This window comes from Sceloporus occidentalis, unplaced genomic scaffold (genome assembly GCF_023333645.1).
Source record: "Sceloporus occidentalis isolate IW3139 unplaced genomic scaffold, rSceOcc1.0.p SCAF_86, whole genome shotgun sequence".
NCBI lineage: Eukaryota > Metazoa > Chordata > Lepidosauria > Squamata > Phrynosomatidae > Sceloporus > Sceloporus occidentalis.
In genome coordinates this window covers 4,364,323-4,385,830 of record NW_028317066.1, presented here as the reverse complement: position 1 = coordinate 4,385,830, position 21,508 = coordinate 4,364,323, and the positions used below count along the sequence as shown (strand labels likewise).

The window sequence follows — 21,508 nt, the reverse complement described above, 5'->3', positions numbered from 1 at the left end:
GAGCTGAAGTCCAAGAAAACCCCCTTAAAGGGCAGAGTAGAGGCCTGGCCATCAACCCTCCCAAACAGCTAGGACGCATGCGCACGCAACCCACAGGCGCGAAAGGGGGAGGGGCGGGTTGACGCGCATGCGCAGTGCAGCCCTAGTTTCCACATTCTTGGCTGCTGAGGAAGGCAGTTGGTCAGAAAAGAACCCCTTGCGGCCTAGTGATAGTAGGCCCTCTGTGGCCCCAGGAGGAGAATGGTGGAGCCAGGGACCAGACTGCATCCCTGCCTTCCTTCGCAGCAGAAGAGGGGCCCTCAGGACAAGGAGGGAAAGGCCAAGAAGAGGAAGGCTCCCTAAAATTCAGTAAGCACTCGGGGATGATGGGATTTGTGGAAGGGGGTCACCGGGGCCAGGATCGGATGCAGGAGCACTCTGGGGATGATGGGATTTGAGACAGGGGGTCACTGGGGCCAGGATGGGATGCAGGAGCACTCTGGGGATGATGGGATTTGAGACAGGGGGTCACCGGGACCAGGATCAGACGCAGGAGGACTCTGGGGATGATGGGATTTGAGGCAGGGGGTCACTGGGGCCAGGATGGGATGCAGGAGCACTCTGGGGATGATGGGATTTGAGACAGGGGGTCACCAGGACCAGGATCAGACGCAGGAGGACTCTGGGGATGATGGGATTTGAGGCAGGGGGTCACTGGGGCCAGGATGGGATGCAGGAGCACTCTGGGGATGATGGGATTTGAGACAGGGGGTCACCAGGACCAGGATCAGACGCAGGAGGACTCTGGGGATGATGGGATTTGAGGCAGGGGGTCACTGGGGCCAGGATGGGATGCAGGAGCACTCTGGGGATGATGGGATTTGAGACAGGGGGTCACCGGGACCAGGATCAGACGCAGGAGGACTCTGGGGATGATGGGATTTGAGGCAGGGGGTCACTGGGGCCAGGATGGGATGCAGGAGCACTCTGGGGATGATGGGATTTGAGACAGGGGGTCACCAGGACCAGGATCAGACGCAGGAGGACTCTGGGGATGATGGGATTTGAGGCAGGGGGTCACTGGGGCCAGGATGGGATGCAGGAGCACTCTGGGGATGATGGGATTTGAGACAGGGGGTCACCGGGACCAGGATCAGACGCAGGAGGACTCTGGGGATGATGGGATTTGAGGCAGGGGGTCACTGGGGCCAGGATGGGATGCAGGAGCACTCTGGGGATGATGGGATTTGTGGCAGGGGGTCACCAGGACCAGGATCAGACGCAGGAGGACTCTGGGGATGATGGGATTTGAGGCAGGGGGTCACTGGGGCCAGGATGGGATGCAGAAGCACTCTGGGGATGATGGGATTTGAGACAGGGGGTCACCGGGACCAGGATCAGACGCAGGAGGACTCTGGGGATGATGGGATTTGTGGCAGGGGGTCACCGGGGCCAGGATCGGACGCAGGAGGACTCTGGGGATGATGGGATTTGTGGCAGAGGGTCACCAGGGCCAGGATTGGATGCAGGAGGACTCTGGGGATCATGGGGCTTGTGGCAGGGGGTCACAGGAGGCAGGATCAGATGCAGGAGCACTCGGGGATGATGGAATTTGTGGCAGAGGGTCACTGGGGCCAGGATGGGATGTAGGGGCACTGGGGGATGATAGGATTTGTGGCAGGGGGTGACCGGGGCCAGGATCGGGATGCAGGAGCACTGGGGGATGATGGGATTTGTGGCAGGGGATCACCGGGGCCAGAATCGGGATGCAGGAGCACTGGGGGATGATGGGATTTGTGGCAGGGGGTCACCGGGGCCAGGATCGGACGCAGGAGCACTTGGGGGATGATGAGATTTGTGGCAGGGGGTCACTGGGGCCAGGGATCGGATGCAGGAGAAGACAGGGGATGATGGGATAGGTCGGAGAGGGTTACTGGGGCCAGGGATCGGATGCAGAAGAAGGCAGGGGATGATGGGATAGGTCTCACGGTGGCAGAGAGGACCAGATGGCATGAAGGAGGAGGAGGGGGATGAAGGAGCAGGACGCAGGGGGCCAAGGGGGGTGACATAGGAGTGGATTTCCACACCAGACTAATTCGAAGTGACATCAAATTGAGCTTGAAAGCGAATTCTGTGAATTCCCTCCCCCCCCCCCATTTTACCAAAATGAGGGGTCACTTTGGACTCACTGCGGAAGCCCCATGGAAGGGGCCCCCATAGAAAGGAATCGCATCTGATAAGACATTCAGATATGTTCAGAGGGACTTGGCTTTTGTCCTGCATTGAGGGGAGCCCTGGAGGCCCAGTGGTTCAATGTCTGTCCTGCAGCCACTCACTCAAAACCACAGGGTTGCGAGTTCAAGACCAGAAAAAGGGCTCAAGCTTGACTCAGGCTTGCATCCTCCAAAGGAAGTTGCTAAAATGAGCACCCAGATTGTTGGGGGCAATTAGCTTAGGCAGTATCAAGCAATAGATAAATGACTATAGTTGTTCTATTATTATTATTATTATTAAATGAATACATATCTTCCTTTCCAGTTAATTGTTCAAACGGAGGCTGTGTATTTTGTTGTGAAATACAGCCATTTAGAGGAGCAAACAAGGTTTTCTTTTACGATAGAAAGAATAAGTATAAAAATCTTTTTCTCATCCAGATAGTATATTTAGCTTTTTAAATTTCTATAGACCTTCTATAGAATTTTATAGTGTGTTTTATCTGCTTTGTGTTATTTTGATATGGCCTAAGGGCTAATCAATATGTATGTAAAGTATATGGGATTTATTCTTAATCCAGATATACTGCCTTACATGTAGAGAAATGTTTTTCCATCTTCATAATCATCATCATTATTATCATTATTATTATTTTGTTTTTCTATAAGGTCGAGGGTCAGCATGAGAATAAAGATACAAAAACATCCTTCCTTGCAAAACTATTGCAGGTACATATAATAATAATTATTATTACTATTATTATTATTATTATTATTATTATTATTTTATGATATGTATACCCCACCCTTCAGCCCTAAACACTTTTAGTGGGGGGAAAATACTGAGAGATAAAAGATACAATTGTAATTTAATTAGTGTCTCCAAAAAGAGTAACTGTGGTGGGCCTACGTGACTGACCTGTTTTTATTCTACTTCATTCATTCAACTGAAGGACAGAGCGCCTCTGAAGTGCCCCGGACACAAAGGTTCCTCATCTGCCACCAACGGAGGTAAGAGTCTGCTCTGAAGGAAAGATGTGCCTCAATGGAGGTGGAAACATCATGGGTTGATTCCATCCCATTGCTCCAAATAGGCAGGAGAAACAGACTTGGAATAGGGTTGCCATGATTCCCTTCCACAAAACCAGCACAAAATGTAGGACAAATTGTAGGGCATTTGAGAAAAATGGAGGACAAAAGCATTAATTAAAAAAAAACAATATAAATTCGTGCTTCCCACGCATGCTCAAAATGGAGGGCATGTTGAGATTCTTCCTGGATAGAAGTGTGGGTGACTTCAGGCAAGTCACACTCTCTCAGCTTTCTCCTCAGCAGAAAGCCATGGCAAACCTCCTCTGAGCAAATCTTGCCAAGCAAACCGCAGGAGAGGTTTGCTTTAAGGCCTCCATGAGGTGGACAACAACTTGAAGGTACACAATAATCAATAATAAGTAAGTATTGTACCTTTAAGTGCAGCGGAGGGTCTATACTATTACTTTTAGAACAACTTTACAGCTCCTTTAAAGAACTAAAAGTCATCTTAGATTCCTTTGACTATTTTGCAGGTCTGTGAATTAGACAGTCGCAGGTGGTAAAAACTAGGTCCCCTCTGTCTTGGAGTTTGGGACCAATGGCTTATTGTGATTGATTTCTATAGTGGGGATGTATCCTAAAATGCTGTATGAAAGCTAAGGATCAGTTTGCTGGCTCATGGAAGAGTCTTTCATTTCCATCTCTCAGCCTGGGCATTTTAAGGGTCCCTATGTATCATAGACAGACTCTCTTTTAGGGTACCTGCCTTCATATATTATGGGTTTCTTATCATCCACGTCTTGAAAATATTCAAAAGATATATAAATTCAAAAAAGCGCATGTTGATTTGCCATGTAGTACAAGACATGCCTGTGTTCGCCTGGAAAATGAGTATGCAAAGGGATCCCTATCTCCTTTTTGGTTGTTGATTCAGAGTTGCTGTGGATTTCTGTCTTCTGTTGAGATATGGGGCACAGTTTTATTACACTGGGTCGCTAAAATGAGTACCCAGATGGTTGGGATCAATTAGCTTACAGTTGTAAGCCGCTTAGACACTGATTAGCCAGTATATAAATGACTATAGTTGTTGTTTTGTTGTTGTTATTATTATTATGAAGTGAATACATATCTTCCTTTCCAGCTGCTTGTCGAAACTGATGAAGGATATTTCACTATGAACTGGAAGAACAGACCAACATTTCTTTAATATAGAAAGAGTACTATACACAACTTTTCCTCGGCTGTACTTGGCTGAGGGGACCTAAGCCCAGGTCACACTATGTTTCCGTGAAGCAGCCAGGTGGGTATTTTCATCTTCCAACAGATAGTAAACTATATGTTATTTATTCTTAATTCAGACATACTGCTTACATGTAGACAATTATATCAATATATCAATATGTAAGTTTTCTTTTTTCTCTAGAACCTTTTTTGTAAACTAAGGCAGGTTACATACCACCTGAAAGCAGCGGTCTGGCTCCACCGCCGGTTTCAGCGTCCGGGAGCCGTAGCGGCCACACCGCGAGGCTCCCGGACGTTGCCGAGAATGAGCATAGAAATCGCGCTCTTTCTCGCGCCACGGAAAAGACACCGCAAAGCACAAGGGGCGCATTTGCGGCGTCATTTCCGGGGCGACACGTGCGGATGCAACGCGTCCAGCACGTAAAGATGGCGGCGCCCGTGTGTATAGGGCACCGCCATCTTTATGCCCCCGTCACGTGCTAGGGGTCAGTCCGGTATGGACACTAGGTCCCGGCCCACCCCTAGCACGTGACGGAGGCGCCAAAAGAGCCCGTGTGTAACGGGCCTAAGAGATCTGGTCTTTTAGAGCATCTTGGAAGGAGGAATAATAAGATAACTCATAATTTTGATTATCACTAAGTGTTATTTGTTGTAATTATCTTTGTTATGTGTATTGTATTGTATGATGGGTGTTTATCTATGTTGATTAATTAAGAACCTGCAGAAGAAGGGGAAGGACTGGAGTTCCCTTGGGGTTCCCTTGGGGTTCCCTTGGGGTTCCCTTCCATCTCTAGGACATTATGTATTCCTGCATGGCAGAAGAAGGGGATGGACTGGATGGCCCTTGGGGTTCCCTTTTATCTCTAGGACTCTATGAATTCCTCCATGGCAGAAGAAGGGGAAGGACTGGATGGCCCTTGTCTCTAGGACTCTTTGTATTCCTGCATGGCAGAAAAAGGGGCTGGACTGGATGGCCCTTGAGGGTCCCTTCGAGCTCTAGGACTCTATGAATTCCTCCATGGCAGAAGAAGAGGATGGACTGGATGGCCCTTGGGGTTCCCTTCCATCTCTATGTATTCCTGCATGGTAGAAGAAGGGGATGGACTGGATGGCCCTTGTCTCTAGGACTCTTTGTATTCCTGCATGGCAGAAGAAGGGGCTGGACTGTATATCCCTTGGGGTCCCTTCTCTCTCCAGGATCCTATGTATTCCTGCATGGCAGAAGAAGGGGCTGGACTGGATGGCCCTTGGGGTTCCCTTCCATCTCTAGGATGCTATGTATTCCTGCATGGCAGAAGAAGAGGATGGACTGGATGGCCCTTGGAGTTCCCTTCCATCTCTATTCCTGCATGGTAGAAGAAGGGGATGGACTGAATGGCCCTTGGGGTTCCCTTCCATCTCTAGGACCCTCTGTATTCCTGCATGGCAGAAGAAAAGGATGGACTGGATGGCCCTTGGGGTTCCCTTCCATCTCTAGGACTCTTATGTATTCTTGCGTGACAAAAGAAGGGGGTGGACAGGATGGACATTGGGGTTCCCTTTTATCTCTAGGACCCTATGTATTTCTGCATGGCAGAAGAAGGGAATTGACTGGATGGCCCTGGGGTTCCCTTCCATCCCTCGTACTCTATGTATTCCTGCATGGCAGAAGAAGGGGATGGACTGGATGGCCCTTGGGGTTCCCTTCCATCTCTAGGACTGTATGTATTCCTGCATGGCAGAATAAGAGGATGGACTGGATGGCCCTTGGGGTTCCCTTCCATCTCTAGGACCCTATGTATTCTTCCATGGCAGAAGAAGGGGCTGGATTGGATGGCCCTTGGGTATCCATTCCATCTTCCTGATCCTATGTATTCTTGCATGGCCTAAGAAGGGGCTGGACTGGATGGCCCTTGGGGGTCCATTCCATCGTCCTGATCCTATGTATTCCTGCATGGCAGAAGAAGGCGGTGGACTGGATGGCCCTTGGTGTTCCCTTCCATCTCCTGAGCTCTATGTATTCCTGCATGATGGAAATAGGGGCTGGACTGGATGGCCCTTGGGGGTCCCTTCCCTCTCTCGGATCCTATGTGTTCCTGCCTGACAGAAGAAGGGGCTGGACTGGATGGCCCTTGGAGTTCCCTTCCTTCTCTCAGATCCTATGTGTTCCTGCATGGCAGAAGAAGGGGCTGGACTGGATGGCCCTTGGGGTCCCTTCAATCTTCCTGATCCTATGTATTCCTGCATGGCAGAAGAAGGGGAAAGACTGGGTGGCCTTTGTGGGTCCATTCCATCTTCCTGATCCTATGTATTCCTGCATGGCAGAAGAAAGGGAAGGAATGGGTGGCCCTTGCGGGTCCATTCCATCTTCTTTATCCTATGTATTCCTGCCTGGCAGAAGAAGTGGATGGACTGGATGGCCCTTGGGGGTCCCTTCCATCTTTCTGATCCTATGTATTCTTGCATGGCAGAAGAAGGGGCTTCACTGGATGGCCCTTAGGGGCCCCTTCCATCTTCTTGATCCTATATATTCCTGCATGGCAGAAGAAGGGGGAGGACTGGGTGGCCCTTGGGGATCCACCCCATCCTCCTGATCCTATGTATTGCTGCCTGGTAGAAGAAGGGGATGGACTGGATGGCTGGTGCTAGAGATGGAAGGGATCCCCAAGGGCAATCCAGTCCATCCCTTCTTCTGCCATGCAGGAATACATAGAGTCCTAGAGATAGAAGGGAACCCCAAAGGCCATCCAGTCCATCCCCTTCTTCTGCCATGCAGGAATACTTAGAGTCCTAGAGATCGAACTGATACCCAAGGTCCATCCAGTCCATCCGCTTCTTCTGCCATGCAGGAATACATGGAGTCCTTGAGATGGAAGGGAACCCCAAGGGCCATCCAGTCCTTCCCATTCTTCTGCCATGCAGGAATACATGGAGTCCTTGAGATGGAAGGGAACCCCAAGGGCCATCCAGTCCTTCCCATTCTTCTGCCATGCAGGAATACATAGAATCCTCCGGGAGGCCAAGGGCCAAAATCAGTTTCCTTCCTCTTGCTTCCCCTGAAGCTGTCCAAGGTGGTCCATGGGTCTTCTGGGTACACTGACCATTCCCCCTCCTGCCTTTGTATTGTGGCTAAAAACTGCCTCCTAGAAGCTGAATGGAGGGTCTTCCATTTGGCAGTCTGCCCTCCTCCATCTGAAGAGGACTGACTTCCCAAAGTGGCCTTTCCAGTAGGTCTTTCGTCTTGTCAGCCTCCTGGGCTGAGGCTCCAGGCAGGTTGCCATAATTGTCCACTAAAACCTGTGACAAAATGTAGGACAAATTGTAGACCAAACTGTATGACAACTGCAGGACAAAACTCAGCCCAAAATGCAGGACATGTAAGGTCCTCAATTTCCCTTAAATGTCCTACATTTTGGGCTGAGTTTTATCCTGCAGTTGTCCTACAGTTTGGTCTATATTTTGTTCCACATTTTGTCCCAGGTTTTAGTGGACAATTATGGCAACCCAGAAGGCTGGCTGCTGGTGGCTCTGGAATCCTGGGTTCAGGCCAGTGGCAACAGAGCCCCCCACGTGGACTGCCACGGCCTCAGAGAGGTCTGGCCACAACGAGCGGACAGTGAAAGTGTCCACCAACATGATGAGCAGAGAGTCCTTCCAGAGATCTGGGTGCAAATGTCAAGGTCCGGTTCATGTGTCAGTCAATGGCAAGCTCCAGGAAAAGAGAGTCCCTCTGAAACTCTAGGAGGAACTTCCTGAGAGTAAGGGCTGTTTGGCACTGGAAGACATTGCCTTGGAGCGTAATAGAGTCTCCTTCTTTGGAGGCTGTCTTTAAGCAGAGGCTGGATGTTCATCTGTCAATGGGGCTGCTTTGATGGAGAGTTCCTGCATGGCAGAAGAAGATGGGGCTTGGACTGGATCAGGGCCCTTCTTGAGGCCTCTTCCAACTCTAGGATCCTATGAAATCCAAACAGTGTATTGTTCATTATAAGACTTTAAATCTGTAACTGTTTAAAAATAATAATAAATAAGAAGCTTGTCGCTTGAGGGCTTTGAAAACTTTGGGTTTTCTTGGGCTACTGCAGCTTTTCCCAGAATCCCCTGCAGCAGCCATGCCACGATCGTGGAGGAGGGGATTCTGGGAAACACTGCAGTGGCAGAAGGTGAGTTCTCCCTGCTCTCTAAGCCAGGAAAACCCCTCGACACTGGGCCTCCCTCTGCTTCTATACACTTTTGTCTATGCATTTGTGTGTGTGTGTGTATATATATGTGTGTGTGTGTATGTGTGTGTATATATATATATGTGTGTGTGTGTGTGTGTATGTGTATACATATATATGTGTGTGTGTATGTGTGTGTATATAAATATATATAAGTGTGTGTGTGTGTGTGTGTGTAAAAGTGTATAAAGTACAGGGGCAGAGTTTGGGTGCGTATAATTTTATAGACATAAATGTAGACCCAGATCTTTCTCATTAATCTCTCTCTAATCTCTATCTTTTTGGAGCCCATTTTCTGGGCGGGGCTTTTGCCTTTCCCTCAGAGTCCTCCTCCAAGCCTCCTCTCTAGGGTTGGACGGCATTTTAGGGCCGGGCGGAAGTGGAGTGTCCTTTGGGCTCTGGCTCCGCCCCTTTCCTCCTCCTTTGTGCCGAAATCGCTGCCTGGCGGAAGTGGGAGGGAGGGGGCTCGGCTTCCGGTGCTCCGAGGAGGAGGAGGAGGAGGAGGAGGAGGAGGAGGTGAGTGGGCCTTTCCCTCTTCCTCTGGGCCTTTGGGGATGATGGGATAGGAGATCACTCCCATAAAAAGTCCTCCAACATTTGGGGGAAGGACGGGGGCTGAGTTTGGAGGGTAATAGCAATGATAACGATACAGCTGCCGCCTCCCTTTCGCCCTGGGCTTCCCTTCTCCTTTCCTGGTTTGCAGACAAAGGCAGCCTTTGGAAGGAAGAAGAGCAGCTGGCCCTCCAGAACCAGAGGGACCTTGCCTTGGAAAGTGGCATCTGGGGAAAGGGAGGGAGGGAGGGGGCTGAATAGGGAGAGAGGGCCAGGATCTGAGTGGGCCATTAAGGGAGAGTGAGTGGGCCCTGCCTCCCGCCTCCCTCTTCTGGGCCTTTGGGGGATGATGGGATAGGCGACCCTTCCCAGAAAGAGACCTTGGACGTTTGGAGGGGGCTGAATATGGACAGCGGACTATGAATGTCCCAAAGGAAGGAAGAGGCCTCCTCTCAGAGTGCATCCCCCAGAATCCCCTGGTCAGAATGGCTCTAAAGAGGGGATTCTGAGTGTTGTCTTCATCCCTGAAGAGGAGGCATTGCTCCTCCACTCAGGACCCCTTCCTCTCTGACTGCATCCCCCAGAATCCCCTGGTCAGAATGGCTCTAAAGAGGGGATTCTGGGTGTTGTCTTCATCCCTGAAGAGGAGGCATTGCTCATCCATTCAGGATGGCTTCCTCTCGGACTCCACCCCCAAGAATCCCTTGGTCAAAATGGCTCTAAATGGGGGATTCTGGGTGTTGCCTTCATCCCTGAAGAGGAAGCATTGCTCTTCCACTCAGGACTCCTTCCTCTCAGACTCATCCCCAGAATCCCTGGAGCTTGGTGCAGAGACAGGGGGATGTCTTAGTGCTTCTTCCTCCTGGATCCTGGGATCTGGAGCTACTTGGAGGGATTGAGGATTCTCCAAAAGACATCTCTAGCATCAGAGTTCAGGGAACTGGGCTGGAAAGTCCTAAGGGCCCCCAAAACTGCAGCCTCCCAGAGTCTCTAGGAGAGCCCCCTTCTCCATGGGCAGATGCCCCTGGACCCGCTTTGGCTCCCCCTGGTTCATGGGGGGCAGGGAAGGGGCTGCTTGGCTCCCAATGTGTCAAGGGGGTTCTTTGGGAAGGGGAAACCCCTGCACCCCCAAATAGATCCAGGGTCAGAAGAGGGCTCAGACAGGGGGGTCCCACTGGGTCCCATGGTCCAGCAGGAAGGAGGGGGGCCCTTTCCCAGCCTCCTTTGAGGGTTCCATCTGGGCGCTGGGGCCCCTTCTCCTCTCTGGAGGGACTTTTGGGGAAGCAGAGCCTGACCTGCCCCCTTCCCTTCTTCCTCCCCTTAGGAAACCCCAAAGAAAGGAAGAGGAGCTGCGCATTCGGACATCAGAGAATGGCAAAGGAGAAGGAGCTCCGAGGGAAGATGGAGGAAGAACAGTCCCTAGAGAAAGGTAACTGAGAACCCAAGAGGGAAGGAAAGAGGGGGACCCAAAGGGTGCTCAGCAATGGTTCCTTTTCATCCTGGGGAGAAGTGACCAGTGGGGTGTCCAGTAGGGCTCTGTCCTGGGCCCAGGGCTATTCCACATCTTTATCAATGACTTGGAGGACAGAATTGGGGGCATACACATCAAATTTGCAGATGACACCAAATTAGGAAGAGTAGCTAATACTCCAGAGCACAGGATCAAGATTCAAAATGACCTAACAAAATGAACTTCAACAGGGAGAAATGTAAGGTACTCCACTTAGGGCAGAAAAATGAAATGCATGGATATAGGTTTATGGGGCACAGCTGGCTGAACAATAAACTTATACATGTGAAAGGGATCAAGGAGTCCAAGTAGACCACAGATCGAACATGAGTCAACAGTGTGATGCGGCAGCTAACAAGGCCAATACAATTTTAGGTTGCATCAGTAGAAGTACAGTGTCTAGATCAGTGATGGCGAACCTATGGCACACATGCCAGAGGTGGCACTCAGAGCCCTCTCTGTGGGCACACATGCTGTCGCCCTAGCACAGAGTTTGTCAAAGTTTCTTACTAGAAAGCCAGAGGGACGTGGCACTTTGCAAGAAATAAGTGGGGCCTAGGTTGCAATTTGGGCACTCGGTCTGTAAAAGGTTCACCATCACAGGTCTAGATCAAGGGAAGTAATAGTGCCACTATATTCTGCTTTGGTCAGGCCCCACCTGGAATATTGTTTCCAGTTCTGGGCGGCACAATTCAAAAAGGATGTGGAGAAACTGGAGCCATGTGTCCAAAGGAGGGCGACTAAAATGGTGAAAGGTCTAGAAACCCATGAAGCCCTATGAGGAACGACTTAGGGAGCTGGGGAAGTTTAGGCTGGAGAAGAGAAGGTTAAGAGGTGATATGATAGCCCTGTTTAAATATCTGAAGGGTTGTCATGTTGAGGAGGGAGCAAGCTTGTTTTCTGCTGCTCCAGAGAACAGGACCCAATGGAGCAATGGATGCAAGCTCCAGGAAAAGAGATTCCAGCTCAACATTAGGAAGAACTTCCTGACAGTAAGGGCTGTCCGACAGTGGAAAACATTCTTTCCTCAGAAATTGTGGTGGAGTCTCCTTCTTTAGACGTCTTTAAACAGAGGTTGGATGGCCATCTGTTGGGTATGCTTTGATAGAGATTTCCTGCATGGCACGGGCTTGGACTGTATGGCCCTTGTGGTCTCTTCCAGCTCTATGATTCTGTGATTCACTGCCCCATGGCCATCTCCCTCTGGCCCCTCTCAGTCCCAGGTTGGCCTTAGAGAAAGGGAACTGACCCCCAAGAGAGAGAGAAAGAAAGAGCGGGACCCCCAAGACCCCTTCCTCTCTGCCCTATGGCCTTCTCCCTTTGGCCCCTCTCAGTCCCAGGTTGGCCTTAGAGAAAGGGAACTGACCCTGAAGAGAGAGAGAGAAAGAGGGGGACCCCCAAGATCCCTTCCTCTCTGCCCCATGGCCTTCTCCCTCTGGCCCCTCTCAGTCCCAGGTTGGCCTTAGAGAAAGGGAACTGACCCCCAAGAGAGAGTGAGAAAGGAATAGGGGGACCCCCAAGACCCCTTCCTCTCTGCCTCATGGCCTTCTTCCTCTGGCCCCTCTCAGTCCCAGGTTCACCTTAGAAAAAGGGAACTGAACCCCAAGAGAGAGAGAAAGAGAGGGACCCCCAAGACCCCTTCCTCTCTGCCCCATGGCCTTCTTCCTCTGGCCCCTCTCAGTCCCAGGTTGGCCTTAGAGAAAGGGAACTGACCCCAAGAGAGAGAGAGAAAGATGGGGACCTCCAAGACCCCTTCCTCTCTGCCCCATGGCCATCTCCCTGTGGCCCCAATCAGTCCCAGGTTGGCCTTAGAGAAAGGGAATTGACCCGAGGAGAGAGAGAGAAAGAAAGAGGGGACCCCCAAGATCCCTTCCTCTCTGCCCTATGGCATTCTCCCTCTGGCCCCTCTCAGTCCCAGGTTGGCCTTAGAGAAAGAGAACTGACCCCAAGAGAGAGAGAGAAATAGGGGACCCCCAAGACCCCTTCCTCTCTGCCCCATGGCCTTCTCCCTCTGGCCCCTCTCAGTCCCAGGTTGGCCTTAGATAGGGTTGCCATAAGTCAGGACCTCCAAACCGGGACAAATGTAGGGCAACATTTTCAAATGTAGGACACATTGTTTAAAAATGAAGGACACACAAAAAAATTGGAGGGTTTTTAAAAAATGTTAATATAAATGCATGTTTTTTAGGCATGATCAAAATGGAGGACATTTTCGCATCATTCCTAGACAGATGGCAGAAATGTACTTGCCCTCAGGTTCAACTGTACTTCTCAGAAGGGTGTACTTGGTCAAGGGACTGTGGTTTTTCTTCACTGCGCATGAGTTTGTAAAAATCACAGCAAGTTACACTGGCCATGCCTCAGAGGCTTGTTGATATCAATATCACCATCATCATCATCTCTATAATTGTCCAAGAACGGCAGACTTTTTAGCATTCAAAGCACCATAAATACACAGAAATGCACTTGCATATATTTAATAATAAAAAATAATGGGGAAAAAACAACAAGGCAGGGGTGTGTGTGTGTGTGTGTGTGTGTAAAATAAAAATTAATGTAATAAAATAAAAAAACAAGCAACAGTAAAAATTAATAAAATGAAATGAAAAACAATAATAAAAATTAATAAAATAAAATAAAAACAAGCAAATAAAAATTAATGAAATAAAATAAAAACAAGCAATAATAAAAGTCAATAAAATAAATTAAAAACAAGCAATAATAAAAATAAATGCAATAAAATAAAAACAAGCAATAATAAAAATTAATAAAATAAAAAAACAAAAAATAAGTATTTTATATTTTTAAAAATTAATTTAATAAAAACCCCAAGGCAGACCTGAAATGGGCCCTGACTCACCTTTACACCTCCTCCAGCTCTTCATCCTCCTCCTCGGCGCAAGGGCTCCTTGGGAAGCCCCGCGCGAGGGCGCGCATGTGGAGAATGTGCGTGCGCTGCCGCTGGCCCATGCTACGGCTGGGGCGGCACGTGCAAGGGAAAAGGAGCCCGTCCCCTTTGGCCAGCTGGCCAATGGCAGGCTGGCCCAAGGGGACAAGCTCCTCTGTCATAGCCCCGTGCGCGGGCGGCAAAGCCCCGCCGTGGGTGGTGCGGCAGCGCTGCGAGGAGGAGGAAGGCGGCGCTGCCCAGGAGCAGGAGGGCGGTGCTGCCCAAGAAGAGGAGGAGGTGGGTTGGCGGCCAGCCGCATTAGCGGCCGCGGCAATGGTCGCATGAGAGGGGCTGGCCCGGAGGTGGGACAAAGGCCGGGGTTGGGGGGGAACTGGACCAGGGCAAGCAGGGGGGCCAAAAAAGCGGAATTGTCGTGGGGGCATCCCTAGCCATAGAGAAAGGGAACTGACCCCCAAGAGAGAGAGAAAGAAAGAGGGGGACGCCAAGACCCCCTCCTCTCTGCCTCATGGCCTTCTCCCTCTGGCCCCTCTCAGTCCCATGGCCTTAGAGAAAGGGAACTGACCCCCAAGAGAGAGAAAAAGAAAGAGGGGGGCCCCCAAGACCCCTTCCTCTCTGCCCTATGGCCTTCTCCTTCTGGCCCCTCTCAGTCCCAGGTTGGCCTTAGAGAAAGGGAACTGACCCCGAGAGAGAGAAAGAAAAAGGGGGCCCCCAAGACCCCTTCCTCTCTGCCCCATGGACTTCTCCCCTTAGAGACCACTCAGGGGTCATGCAGTCCAAACTCCTGTAGCTTGAATCCATTGCTCTAGATCCTATACTCTGGAGCAGCAGAAAACAAACTTGCTCCTTCTTCAATAGGAGACAGCTTCAAATCCTTAAACAGGACTATCATGTCACTTAACCTTCTCTTCTCCAGTCTAAACATAGACAGCCATTCCCTCAGTCTCTCCTCATTAGGGCTTCATGGTTTCCAGACCCTTCTCCTCAGGAAGCCTCTCTGTTGAATAGTCCCTGGCATTGATGTCAGGCTAATCGGTAGGTAATACTTTGGATCCTCTTTCGTTCCCCTTTTTGAAGATGGAGACAACATTGACCCTCCTTCAATGTGCTGGGATGTCTCCAGGAGTCCTCAAAGATTATTGCCAATGGCTCTGAGATTACTTCTGCCCATTCTTTCCATCTGCCCTTCTCCATGAAATCGCACCCACATCCTGCGCACATCCAGCCCCAGCCATTGTCCTGACCGCCAAGATGGCCCCGCTCCCATTCCTTCTGTAGGACCTGGACTGGCTGAGGGAGCGCAAGGCAGGCCACAACACACAAGACACACATCTGTCTCCACTCAACATCTGGAATGGTGTCCCACTGGACTAATGGCAGGACCAGTCCTCTAATGCCTTGCCTCTTTCTTGGCATTTCCTTGGCGCCATGGAAGAAATCGGGAAGCGGAGCAGTTAAGTCAGAGTTTTAGGGAGCACCTTTGGAGGACCACATAGGGAATGTTTTAAGATTGCTGTTCACCACTTGAGTCCCTATATTGGGAGAAAGGCAGGATATGTCAATAGAACATCCATAACAACAAGGTCTATGTATTCTCTGTCTCTTTTCTTTGGCAGAAGATCCCAAACCGGATCTCATCTCCCGTCTGGAAGGAGGAGGAGACCCCTTTGACTAGGGCTCCATGGAAGGAGAAGGAGCTGCAGGTACCTGCCTAGATCTTAGTCAAGAGATGTCCTCCTCTCTGGGGATGAAGGGGCAGAGGGCCTGGGGAAGGTCTCTGACCCATGGGTGGATTGTGAATGGTTCTCTTGGGCCGGCCGTACCCAGTGACCTCTGGCGCAAGACAAAGGCATGGATAGCAATATCGTTCTTCAGGCCAACTCAAACATTTCCCACATTCCATGCTCAGTTTGTCCCCAGGTTTTAGTGTAATTCATACTTGTAAAACTGCCCTCAGCAGGATAAAGTCCCTAGTCTTGGCCTTGGTTCTCCTTCCCTTTTCTGTCAGATAGAAGAGACTGACACTAGGAAGTTCGTTTTCTCATTTCAGGGAGTCTTCTTCCTCTAGTCTTGCAAGACCTGTTGAGTTTCCTTTTGCTTCTCAGAAGCGTCTGGAACTTGAAACTTCTCTTGTATAACATGAGAATGAACATCTGAGTCTATTGGAGCTAAAGGGGAAATTGACCAGAATGGAATAGATGGTTTCTTAGCTGAGAGAGTCTCATATTCCAAAGCGAAGTAAATCATGTTTAAAGTAATGGGGAGAATATAAAATAAAGTAATTCAGATTGATTCTGTGCTTGGCTCCTAATTGGTTTTCCTTTTTCCTGAAGCAGGTAATGAGCAGCAGAGAGAAAACTATGAGGAGCCACCTGCGACATCAATGGAAATTATGGAGCCTTTCATGGAAGCAGAAGAGTTTGGAAATCAAAAGGAACTGAAAAGGAAAAGGGGAAACCAAAGGAAAAACGAAGAGATCAACTCCTCTGCCTCTCATGATGCCATACTTTCTGAACATCTGACTTCAAGCTCAGATCAAGAAGAGTGTCCGGTGTGTGGGAGAACATGCAAATGTAAATCACAATTGAACTCACACTTCAGTGTTCCCATGGGAAAGACACCATACGAATGCATGGAATGTGGGAAGAGCTTCAGTCAGAGTGGAAATCTATGTTTACATCAAAGAGGCCACACTGGGGAGAAGCCATACAATTGCATGGAATGTGGGAAGAGCTTCAGTGACAGTGGAACTCTATCTAAACATAAAAGAATCCACACAGGAGAAAGGCCATATAAATGCATGGAATGTGGGAAGAGTTTTAATCTCAGTGGAACTCTACATTCACATCAAAGAACCCACACAGGGGAGAAACCACATAAATGCATGAAATGTGGGAAGAGCTTCAGTCAGAGTGGAAATCTACACAGACATCAAAGAAGCCACACTGGGGAGAAGCCATGCAAATGCATGGAATGTGGGAAGAGCTTCAGTCACAGTGGAAATCTACATAAACATCAAAGAACCCACACAGGAGAAAAACCATATAAATGCATGGAATGTGGGAAGTGCTTCAGTGAGAATGGAAGTCTACATACACATCAAAGAACCCACACAGGACAAAGACCATATAAATGCATGGAATGTGGGAAGAGCTTCAGTAACAGTGGAAATCTACGTTTACATCAAAGATCCCACACAGGGGAGAAGCCATACAAGTGCATGGAATGTGGGAAGAGCTTCAGTGAGAGTGGAAGTCTACATACACATCAAAGAACCCACACAGGACAAAGACCATATAAATGCATGGAATGTGGGAAGAGCTTCAGTAACAGTGGAAATCTACGTTTACATCAAAGATCCCACACAGGGGAGAAGCCATACAAATGCATGGAGTGTGGGAAGAGCTTCAGTGACAGTGGAACTCTATGTAAACATCAAAGAATCCACACAGGAGAAAGACCTTATAAATGCATGGAATGTGGGAAGAGCTTCAGTTGGAGTGGACAACTACATATACATCAAAGAACCCACACAGGGGAGAAACCATACAAATGCATGCAATGCAGGAAGAGCTTCAGTCAGAGTGGACTTCTACATTCACATGAAAGAACCCACACAGGAGAGAAACCATATAAATGCATGGAATGCGGAAAGAGCTTCAGTGACAGTGGAACTCTACGTAAACATCAAAGAACCCACACAGGGGAGAAACCATATAAATGCATGGAATGTGGAAAGAGCTTCAGTCTCAGTGGAAGTCTACATATACATCAAAGAACCCACACAAAGGAGAAACTATATGAATGCATGGAATGTGGGAAGAGCTTCAGTCAGAGTGGACATCTACGTTTACATCAAAGAACCCACACAGGGGAGAAACCATATAAATGCATGGAATGTGGGAAGAGCTTTAATCGAAGTGAAACTCTACATTTACATCAAAGAACCCACACAGGGGAGAAACCCTATAAATGCATGGAATGTGGGAAGAGCTTCAGTGAGAGTGGAACTCTACGTAATCATCAAAGAACACATACAGGGGAGAAACCATATCAATGCATGGAATGTGGGAAGACCTTCACTCTGAGTAATAAATTACGTCTACATCAAAGAACACATACAGGGGAGAAACCCTATAAATGCATGGAATGTGGGAAGAGCTTCAGTCAGAGTGGAAGTTTACGTTCACATCAAAGAACCCACACAAAGGAGAAACCATATAAATGCATGGAATGTGGGAAGAGCTTCAGTCACAGTGGAAATTTACGTTCGCATCAAAGAACCCACACGAGAGAAACCCTATAAATGCATGGAATATAGAATGGGATAATAAAGTGGCATACCTTATCTAAAAATGCTCAATGAAGGCTTGTTTTTTGAGAATTTATGTCTTTTTTGCAATCTTTTCGAGACTTGGATAGCTGATTAAATTGATGTTTCTGCTGACCTGCATTTTTCGGGGTCCAAATGGAGTCCTGTAGGATCCCCAACTCTGGGGAAAACTGCCTGAATTCGGCCAGAAGACCCTCCCCGACCCCCGGGTTCCTCCCTGGAAGGAAAGAAGGACAAGATCGTATATGCTAAAAATTCTTCCAACTCTATAATTCTATGATTTGTGACTAACGTTAGTGAAAAAAAAGGATTCTGTATGGTGTGAAACTGGAGGAAGTGGCAGTCAATGACGCTGTGAGTGACCTTGACCCTACTGAAGCCACTATGGACCTCACTGGTGCAGCGTCCCTTTCCTCCCGAATAGTGTCGGGTTGCGAGGAAGAGTTTGGCCACTGAGGTCGATCCGCGGGCGCTGTTCTCCTTCATGGCGATGAAGGCGAATCCACCACAGTTGGCGCGGGACGCATGGCTCTTGATGTGCGCCTTCTGCTCTGGAGAGAAAGATGGGTGGATGAGGTCAAGGCTCCAGTCCTCGTTCAGCCGGGCAAAATCGCCACTTGCCCTGCTGTCCTTGGCCTGGCCTGCCTCGCAGGGGTGTGGGTGTTGTGAAGACAAAGCGCTGCGGCTCTTCGATGGCTCCTGTCAATCAGTTGGTCAATTGGTCAGTCAATTGATTAACGACCTCTATGGTCCAGCTTTGGATCGTGCCCTTAATTATTTCTTTAAAACATCTAAATTAAAGTTTATGAAATGGTTAAGAAAATTACTAGATATGAGAGATACTGATAGACTGTCAAGGAAACGAAGAGAAGAAAACGAATCTGAGGAAAAGGAAGATTGGGACTTAGTAGTTAAATACTTGAGAAAACAAACAGAGAAAGAAGAGATAGTGAAAGAAGTAGTGATGAGAGGATAGATATATAGATATGAAAATGTAATAAAATAAAACAAGGGGGGGGGGAATGAAGAGGTTACTAAGAAAATCCAAAGGTTAATATAGCATAGGAGTAAAGAGATACGTAAAATAACTACACAAAGGAAGAAAGGAAAAAGTAATAAAGATATGAAATATATTTTGCTAGATAACAATAAAATATCTTCAGAAACAATTGTAAATATGGGTTGGAATAATGGGTATGTGAGATTATAACATTTGTTATTTTTGTAAATGTATTTGGATTTATAAGTCTGTGTTTTTCTGTATTTGATTTTATTGACAATAAAGGTTTAAAAAATTACGTTTTATGAAATAACAATCTCAAACAATAGAGAAAAAGAGACCTTGGGAAAGAGGCCAAACCCCTCAGAAATAGGCAGCCAAGGAAGGGACAAAGTTATAATTTTACATATGTGTGTATATATAATTATGTGTGTGTGTGTGTGTGTGTGTGTGTGTGTGTGCATGTACATAATTTTACACACATGGTGTGTGTGTGTGTGTGTGTGTGTGTGTGTGTATAGCCTTTTTCCCCTCGCAAGAAGCCTCCCTGCTGCCTCTCAAGAACTGGTCCAGGGCTGTAGAAAAAAGGAAATGGCACCAGGTTTACTTCACAAAACGCTCCAAAGTCTGAGTGTCTGTGTGCGCGTGTGTGTGTACATACACATACACACACACCTTTATGCCATGAAACCCTGGGATTTGTAGTATTGTCGGATATTTGGTCTTCTTTGCCAAAGTCTGAGTGTGTATGTGTACACACACAGATATATATATGTATACACACACACACACCCCTTTAGGCCATGGAACCCTGGGATTTGTAGTATTGTCAGATATTTGGTCTTCTTTGCCAGAGAGAGAGCTCTGGTGCCTCACAAAACTACAAATCCCAGGACTCCCAGAGCATTGTGCCATGGCAGTCGCTTCCTCCCTCCAACAACCCCATTTTCTCTCAGGACCTCAAATAAAACATTAAAAACAAGATAGATAGAGAGATAGAGAGATAGATCCTTTTTGGCCAAAGCTCACACAACTTTCTCCTTCCTCAGAACGGCATTCTTCACTCCCTACATCTGAGGATCCCTATAGAAAACAGAGAATACCAATGGACTCTAAGTCTTATTCTCACAAATAACACAATATTTACTACAAAGTAGATAGTGATCCCTGTGAGGGTACAGCTGAGAACCAAAGTGAATCTGCACTGCAGAAAAAAGAAGGCGGTTTCACACTGCTTTAGCTGCCCTGGCTCCATGCCATGGAATTATGGGATTTGTAATTTGGTGATGCACCAGCAGCCTTTGACAGAAGGCTCAAGGCCTTGTAAAACTATGTATCCCAGGATTCCACAGGAGGGGAGCTACAGCACTTAAAGCGGTGCCGAACTGCGCTATCTTTACAGAGCAGATGCATCTGGACCAAGAACCAAAGAAAACCTGGAAGCTGAAACCAGTCGCTCCTTCCCTTCAAGCCCCCATTTTCTCTCACCCTCAGAACCCCAAAATAAAACATTTATACACACACACACACACACACACACACACATCCATACATATAGCCTTTTTTGGCCAAAGCACATCTCTTCCCATCACTATAGTAAACATTTTCCTGCTGGAGAGGAGTGACCAGTGGGGTGTCCAGTGGGGCTCTGTCCTGGGCGCAGTCTGCCATTCAACATCTTTATCAATGACTTAGGTGAAGGAATAGAAGGCATACTCATCAAATTTGCAGATGACACCAAACTAGGAGGAGTAGCTAATACTCCAGAGGACAGGATCAAGATTTAAAATGACCTGAATAGACTAGAAAGCTGGGCCAAAGCTAACAGAATGAAATTCAACATAGAATCATAGAGTTGGAAGGGACCCCAAGAAGGGCCATCCAGTCTAACCTCTTTCTGCCATGCAGGAACTCTCAATCAAAGCATATCCAACTGATGGACATCCAGACTCTGTTTAAAGACCTCCAAGGAAGGAGACCCCACCACAATCTCCAAGGGATTCAGTGTGTTCCTCTGTCGAACAGCCCTTACTCTCAGGAGGTTCCTCCTAATGTTGAGGTGGAATCTCTTTCCCTGGAGCTTACATCCATTGCTCCATGGGGTCCTAGTCTCTGGAGCAGCAGAAAACAAGCTTGCTCCCTTCAAATATATGACATCCCTTCAAATATTTAAACAGGGCTGTCATAGCACCTCTTAACCTTCTTTTCTACAGGCTAAACATACCCAGCTTCCTATGTCCTTCCTCATAGGGTTTCATGGTTTCCAGACCCTTCACCATTTTAGTCACCCTCCTTTGGACACATAGCTCCAGTTTCTCCACATCCTTTTTGAATTGTGGTGCCCAGAACTGGACACAACATTCCAGGTGGGGCCTGACCAGAGCAGAATAGAGTGGCACTATTACTTCCCTTGATCTAGAAACTATATTTCTATTGGTGCAGCCTAAGATTGCATTGGCCTTTTTAGCTGGCGCATCACACTGTTGACTCATGTTCAGCTTGTGGTCTACCTGGATTCCTAGATCTCTTTCACATGTAATTTCATT

General features: G+C 48.2%; 1 protein-coding gene across 1 annotated transcript; it reads left to right on the top strand.

Annotated features, from left to right (window-relative positions):
• The first annotated feature begins 147 nt into the window (after window positions 1-147).
• Window positions 148-19,194, top strand: LOC149285044 (uncharacterized). The gene is made up of 7 exons (XM_089495934.1): window positions 148-348; window positions 2,862-2,921; window positions 3,146-3,203; window positions 4,366-4,524; window positions 10,539-10,643; window positions 15,246-15,332; window positions 15,963-19,194. The coding sequence occupies exons 6-7, from the start codon at window positions 15,311-15,313 to the stop codon at window positions 17,933-17,935; spliced, it is 1,995 nt and encodes a 664-aa protein (XP_089352060.1). The 5' UTR covers window positions 148-348; window positions 2,862-2,921; window positions 3,146-3,203; window positions 4,366-4,524; window positions 10,539-10,643; window positions 15,246-15,310; the 3' UTR covers window positions 17,936-19,194.
• Window positions 19,195-21,508: the final 2,314 nt, after the last annotated feature.

Excerpts from the sequence above, each read along its gene's own strand:
- LOC149285044 (XM_089495934.1), top strand. The coding sequence starts at position 15,311 with ATGGAAGGAGAAGGAGCTGCAG. Across the intron at positions 15,333-15,962 it reads GGAAGGAGAAGGAGCTGCAG|CAGGTAATGAGCAGCAGAGA; the intron begins GTACCTGCCTAG and ends TTTTTCCTGAAG.